The sequence below is a fragment of the Dermacentor albipictus genome, chromosome 7 (assembly GCF_038994185.2).
Source record: "Dermacentor albipictus isolate Rhodes 1998 colony chromosome 7, USDA_Dalb.pri_finalv2, whole genome shotgun sequence".
Taxonomy (NCBI): Eukaryota; Metazoa; Arthropoda; class Arachnida; order Ixodida; family Ixodidae; genus Dermacentor; species Dermacentor albipictus.
The window spans coordinates 71,129,001-71,136,429 of record NC_091827.1 but is presented as its reverse complement, the minus strand read 5'-3'; the positions used below and the strand labels follow the sequence as shown (position 1 = coordinate 71,136,429).

The 7,429-nt window shown below is 52.1% G+C and overlaps 1 protein-coding gene across 4 annotated transcripts in view; it reads left to right on the top strand.

Moving 5' to 3' along the window:
* The window catches only part of UGP (UDP-glucose pyrophosphorylase), a 63,181-nt gene that overhangs the window by 17,007 nt on the left and 38,745 nt on the right, over window positions 1–7,429 (top strand). The window contains exon 1 of one of the 4 annotated variants that reach the window (XM_065453617.1): window positions 929–1,368. The exons of the other annotated variants lie outside the window; for them this stretch is intronic. Coding sequence (XP_065309689.1) covers window positions 1,342–1,368 — 27 coding nt within the window. The 5' untranslated portion in view covers window positions 929–1,341. Of the gene's footprint in view, window positions 1–928; window positions 1,369–7,429 lie in introns of those variants that run through there. 4 annotated transcript variants of the gene reach the window in all.

The following is a 7,429-nucleotide window of genomic DNA, read 5'->3' as shown; positions in this document are numbered from 1 at the left end:
CTCGATATGATCTGTGCTTTGTAGAAAAGTTACTACTCTTGGCGTTATTGTCGCGATTTAGTAGAAACGCGCCTCCCAATGTGCGCCGGTCTTCGATAACGACACCAGCTGCTGTGCACCTGCTGCGTGCTTTCTTATTTTTCTCCACATTGTTCGCGGCATTCGGTAACAATAGCGGCCGTTGTACATCTAGTACCACGTGAAAAGCACGATTGGTGCTGCTAGTTGTACGATTGTACCATCGTCTTGTCTGCTTGCTTTCCCGGATGAAACCGGAACTTCGCTTCATTCGCGCGCCTTCCCTCGCAACTACGTGTAAAACATGTTCCCCTTTGGCCGCCAGATTTGCTGTCTTTTCACGTATGAAGAACATCGCGCGCAGAGGCGCGTAAACAACACTTTCGGTTTCGTCTTTTTCGTCTGCTACTTTCCCGTAGCTCGAAGGCCGTCGTGTGCCATCGTACTCGGTTTTCCTTTTCTGTATTTTTTTTTTTCTTCTTCTCGACCAGGAAGTGCAGGTTCACGAAAAGCTTCGTGCGCGAGAAACGATGCAGGTGCAATTACGATAATACGAGACGTCTTACGTATACGACACACGTAGCTGTGTGGATCGGTTTGGACGTCCGATCGAGAGATCCGAGAGCACCCCGACGCCTCTTGCGTTCCGCCCGCGACGGGAGCCCGTGCCGACGGAGAAATATGATGCGAAAGGCTGTCGCACGAGGATCGCATTATCCATGCGTGCCGTGCCAAGTTCTCTCGCGTGACCTTGCGAAAGCGACAGTATAGCGTCTCATGTGACGTCGCGTTTTCGCTTTCGACGGTGGCGGTCGTCCGGCGACTGTATGGCGGAGCCAGCTAACGGACCCGGATCCCGCCCCGCCCGTTGCAGTGTCATCTATATAGCGCCGCCGCAGTTGTAATGAGCCCGCCGTTCGCCCGTTGCCGAGTGCGGCCGGGTTTCGAGGTCGACGTCGCGGAGATTTTCATTCGACGCCGCGTCGTCTGTCGCGGGCGTCCAATTATTCGCCGTGCGTGCGTGTCGTCGAAAGGGAAGTGACGTGTTACGCCGACGCGCGCGTTTTAGCGGCCTAAAGTGGGGGGCAGAATTGCACGTCGATCATGCCACCGGCCGTGGTGGCGTCCTCTGTGACCTTATCGGCTCCTGCTTTCGGCACCTACTCCATCTGAATCTCGACCTATTGAGTGTGCGTCTAACATACGGCGAGTGCCGGCCGGCTAAAGTTGAGGTCACTATACACGAAGCCGCCTTTTTGTGTGCCCCGCCCGTCCAACCGAAGTTTATAGACTGCCCCGAGGGCGACAACCTTCGCAAGCATCATGTCGACTTACTTCGAGAAACGAGTGGTAAGAGAGACCGGTGGCTGGCATCTATGCTCTCCCCCCCCCCCTTTTCTTTTCTTCTGCATCCTTTCATTTCCGATAGCGGATCGTGTCTGGGTCGCCACCTCGCGCGCGTGATAATGTTTATATAACTAGCGCGACGACATGAATGCTTAAGTGTTTGCATGTTGTCGTAGCCGTCGTGTTTTTGTGTGTGCGTGCGTGTGTGTTGCATGCCGACGAGATGCGCATTGTCACCCTTCGTTATCGAGCATGTTGCGTGGAGTGGGGAATTCTGTGGAGTGGGGCGCGGGAGTGCAGGGCCTTCCCCCCTCGTCATCCAAACCTCCTAGTCGGGAGAGATAACGCCAGCGCGGTGCGTCGCCGTGACGCTGGGTCGCGCGCGCGCTTTTGTACACAGCTGCGCGGCGATTTGCGCGAAACGTTGCGATTGTTGCGGCCAAGGTCGATCGCGGCTTTCGAGTCGGCGAGATAACTCGTCGCGCTAGACGTGCCTCGAGGGAAAGCACGCCCGACAGGCCGCGAGACGGGCTGCCGTGCCCCGCCCCCCCTCTCGCATTGCGGTCACGTGCTGGAGGACGTCTGCTCCTGTGTCAGTGTGGCGCGCGCGTGTTCATTAGAGCTTGTGTTGCCGCTTGATTACAGCCGCGCTTTCGTTTCGCTAACGTGAAGCGGGAAACGCCGAAAGGGCGATTTGAATGGCGGCACTTTTAATTTTTCGAGGAAAAAAAAAACAGTCTCGGAAGAGAACAGCAGTTTACGATAGGTAGCGAAGCACTGGAAGTGGTAAGGGAATACATCTACTTCGGGCAGGTAGTGACCACGGATCCGGATCATGAGACTGAAATAGCCAGAAGAATAAGAATGGGTTGGGGTGCGTTTGGCAGGCATTCTCAAATCGTGAACTGCAGGTTGCCATTATCCCTCAAGAGAAAAGTGTATAATAGCTGTGTCTTACCAGTGCTCACCTACGGGGCAGAAACCTGGAGGCTTACGAAAAGGGTTCTGCTGAAATTGAGGACGACGCAACGATCTATGGAAAGAAGAATGATGGGTGTAACGTTAAGGGATAAGAAAAGAGCAGATTGGGTGAGGCAACAAACGCGAGTTATTGACATCTTAGTTGAAATCAAGAAAACGAAATGGGCATGGGCAGTACATGTAATGAGGAGGGAAGATAACCGATGGTCACTAAGGGTTACGAACTGGATTCCAAGGGAAGGGAAGCGTAGCAGGGGGCGGCAGAAAGTTGGGTGGGCGGTTGACATTAAGACGTTTGCAGGGACAACATGGCCACAATTAGTACATGACCGGGGTAGTTGGAGAAGTATGGGAGAGGCCTTTGCCCTGCAGTGGGCGTAACTAGGCTGATGATGATGATGATGATGATGACTTTTAATTTGCCAATGGAAACTGACCCTGGCAACATTTGACAACCGAACTCTGTCGAGAGAGGCTACCTTAGCAAGGCTTCCTTGAGCAACTCTCAGGCATTGTTTGGGATAGCATTCGCCTTAGTGAGGTTAGAAGAACTGGTGACGCTTTGTACAGTGCTGAGTAATGGCCACGTCCTCTGTTAGAGAGGTCTCCCAGATATAAGAATCCATACGGAGCCCTATTCTACTTAACCTAGCTATGGTCAGCCTTGCTGAAATATCAATGTGCACCGGTTGATATTTATCTTTGGTCTTCTGCGGGGACTCGTCTTCAAGTGCGCGCAAGAATTCAGCGGGTAGCCACCCGAACTTGTTTGTACCTTCGCAAACAAGGCCCGAGTGTGTCCATCGAAAAATGCGCGTTAATCATGTTTACGCGCAAACCCGTGGCACCGTACCCTCTGTTTCTCTCAATGGCCAGGGTATCAAATACCAGAAGTTTCACTGCTTCTTAGGTGTGATTACTGACAGGGACCTTTCATGGAGCCCCCACTGCATCTACCTGAAGCGGAGACTAATTTCGATTGTACATATAATGAGGTTCCTGTGCGGAAAAACCTGGGTTACCTCGGTATATACGGTACAGAGCACTGTTTCTGTGCTTTTTACGGTACAGCTTGCCGGTTTTGGTGAAGACATGTAAAACCAACATTCGTACCCTATAGAAAGTTTGCAAGGCCAGGCTCTGCGGACATGTCTTGGACTTCCACGACTTGCCTCGACTCACGCAATGATCATGATTGCTAGAAACTACTTGGTTCCAAAATATATAACGATTGACAATCTTAGAGCACACATTCGACATCTGTGTCGTGTATACCCAGTCACTATACTGCTGCTTTGCGAGCACAAAGACCTCTAACCACATTTTCTGAACTGGTTGCATCACATCAAGGCTACTTTCCGTCGGGCTTTACACCAGCAGCAAGGTCACTGTTACTTCTCTGGTGCCTACGACAGCCACAAGTACGCCTCACGATTCCGGGAATTACGAAGACCCGTCAATCAACAGTGGCTCACACTGTCTTTACTGAACAAAGAACGCACATTTACACTGATGGATCGGTCTCAGCCACCAGTTCCACAGGCGTTGTTATCATGCCGGCCTTACAAGTCACAATTACGTTCAAAGTGTCTCATAGAACGACCTCTACGGCAGCAGAGCTTGACGCTGTACGTGCTACTGTTAATTACATCGCACAAAGCAAACCTCGAAAGTGAGTCGTTTTTTGTTACTCCAAGGCAGCCCTTTAGAATATGCAGTCAGCCTTGAACAACCCATGAACAACTGGTGTTTGAGACTAAAGAGGTTCTCCATCAAGCCCTCATAAACGGCATGACATCATCTTCCAATGGCTTCCGGGACACTGTGACATCGTCGGAAATGACCTTGCTGATGATGCCTCCCGGTCAGTCCATAAAGAAACCCTGACACTTCCCATACCCTTATCAATGTCAGACGCTGAGAGGGGTCGTTTACTTGCTCAAACCAAGACTAAAACTTTGTGTAACACCCCTATTTTCTCCAACTGCTTTCTCCACCGGCTGGATCCTAGATTGAAGCTGCAGGTTTCATCGAACTTCTCCATGATGCAACTTTACTGTGCTGCCTCTGTTTAGGGGTGGATTTTACGGAAGCCTACTCATTCCCTCCCCGCCCACGCCATCAATCCTCAAACACCTTCCTAAAGCGCCGCCAAATCAATGTTGAAACTTGACAGCTATTTGGTGGCCGAGGTGCGGTTACATGATGCATTCCAATAAGGTACCACCTCCCCCCCCCCTCATTGTCATAGAAAGGTTACCTTGGATTGCCCCCCCCCCCCCGCCCCCCGCCAGACAAATCCTTGGTATGTGCCTGCGAAGGACTAGGGAGGGGGGGTTCCGCGGAGAGGGGACGCAGAAGACACCCACTTGTTGAAAGAAATCGGATTAGTGGTTGCACCGTAGAAGAGGTCGCTGCACCGTCGCCCGGAACAAAAGGGAAGACTGTCCGAGCTGAAGGGGAGCATTCGGGGAGACGGGCGCGAAGGCAAAACGGTAGAGGGTGCTTGAGGTCACCGCTAATTTCCCATGCGCTTCCCACATGTCCCGTCGACCGTCTCGGTCACGGAAATTGGGCGACGCGACACTGCCCATCCGGTTTGAGTTTGGCATCCGCGCGCGCGCCTTCTGAGGATGCCTTGTGAAATTGGTGGCATCTTTACGACCAGTTAGCCGACTACGACCGATGGATGCGTTTGGGTGCGACCGCCATCTGGTCCCAGTTATGGTGTTTGTTTGGATTTCAAGCGAACCGACCCACAGCTGCACGGGGGACCGAGTTTTCTCAATACTGGCAGGGCAGCCCACTGTGTGGCAGACATGCAGTCATGGAGCCGTGGTTTCGTGAAAACATTCTCGGGGGGTTGAGGGGTGGGGAAAGCTTGCGTAGCGGCCGCTTGTAGGAGAAAAGGGGAGGACATCAAGGCGGACACTCGGAGCCTAACGTAGGGGAGAGAGAGATGACTCGTGTCTTTGAGCAAACCTATCCCCTGGCGTGTTGTAAAGTGTGTCACTGTTTCCACCAATGCCGTGTGCGACACGAAGGTTGTTGTGCTATTCGTTGCAATGATGTGCACTCGCATGTGTGATTGGCTGGTCTGCGACTCCTTTGTGCAACTGAGGGCTTAAGAAGTCGTGTTTGGTGGCGTGGAGGGAGCGGAGTTCTGGGCTTGGACTCGGACAGACGCCTCGGGGTTCGTCACTTTATCGGACAACGGCTCTTCCTTCGCGCTGCCACCGTGCACTCGAATCATCGAGGGGTGCCGACTTCGGACCTTAAAACATCTTCCCTCCTTAACTTGTGTTGAAGCTACCAGAGTAAAAGGGGAAGGAAATTAACTATATGACTGTCGGGCTTCTATTTTGCAAATGTAATATTGCCTCTAAAATCGCTAATTAAAACTTTGTTGGCTGCCAAACCTTAGAGTCTTACGGCAGATGTGCAAATGCGCTTATCACAAGTTGTCAGTGCAGCGCTCTGAATTATTTGGTGCAGAAAATAAAACAGCCTGTATACCTCCTACATTAGCGATCTCTGCGAATGAAAGCGAAAGGGAGTGGGGGTCCAAAGTGGCTGTGCTCGTGCTGAAACTTCACTCCCGTCCCCGGAAATTTTTCTATATCCTCGCTTTCCTGACTACACATAGGATGGTGTGGACATTATAGAGAACCAACGCGGGTTCCAAAGCTGTTCTATAATTGAGATGAAAAGCACAAGAAGTGGAGTTTGGTAGGCTCTCCAGAAAGTGACCCAAGCGGGGATACCCGTGCTGATCGCCTCCCCACTGACCCTATAGCTCGTATTGAGCAAGGTCAGAGGGGATGATCATGAACGAAAGAAACAAATAAATGGAAATTTGTGGCAAAAGCCATCGAAGGTGGTTGTCGGAGACAGCGATAGCTTTCCTGTGTAGCCTGCTGCACATCCCCGTGCCATCGGTGAATCACGGAGTCTAATGGGCATAGCAGACAAACCAAGTGGCTGCATCGCTCCGAGCCACAATTCCCAAAGTTAGATCACGACAGCAGACAGTATATCGTGGCCCCTAGTTCTTGCGTACGCAAGCCGCTTGTGTACCCGTAATCTGAAACTCTAATGACGCCGATTGCTTGTTTGAGTTAGCGAGGTAGCAGCAGTATATAGCGGATGGCACCAGCCACAGCCTCCACGCCGGTGGTAGCTCGTAGTTGTCTGCGTCACGAGGACAAAGGTGTTGTGTGAAGCCTGCCGAGTCTACCGATCAGAGGTGTATGCACTGTGGAGGTGCTAGACACTCACGTGTCTCTTCCCCCCCCCTCCCCCCTCGTGTGCCCATCGGCATGTTCCGTGGGTATATAGTAGCGATTTGTGGCCATCGTGCATTAGCGCATGGGAGGTGCAGTGAATGCCATTTTGATCGTTCGCGCTACTGTGTTGTCGTTCTTTTGTCCCAAGAGCACGTGCAAGACATCCCCACGGGCCATGGGGAAGTGCACGGCACACATCCGGGCATCTGTGCCCCCCTTTGTGTCACAGTGCTGTTGGGGATCGATTGGCCAAGAATGGGGAAGAATTGGTCCATGGGGAAGTGCACGGCACACATTTCGGGCTTCTGTGCCCCCCTTTGTGTCACAGTGCTGTTGGGGATCGATTGGCCAAGAATGGGGAACGCGGCCACTGGCACGTGCCCAGCTGCACAGTGCCTAAGTTGCCTGTCTGCGCGGCGGGTGCGCCTGCAGTGACCAAGTTCTCTGCTAGAGCGCTCATACATAAAATTTGTCCATATATATAATATATCCGGCGAGCAGAACTCCCATCAAAACCGTATGCGACGCTAGCTGGCAGAGGATGTAGAGACCATAGACAATTAAAATAAATAAATAAACGCGTTTTCCGTGCACGCACGTGCTGACCCAGCACGTGGAGAACGGAGCCGAAAAAAAAAAAAGAAAAGGCGGTGCGCTCGCTCGAACGAGTAGAGAGCAAAGCAGAAAAGGCTTACCGACAACTCGCCGAGGCGCAGACGCGCAGTATGCAAATCGTGTGGTACCGTATTTACTCGCATAACACTGGCACTTTTGTCGCGGATTGTTGATGCGGAGTT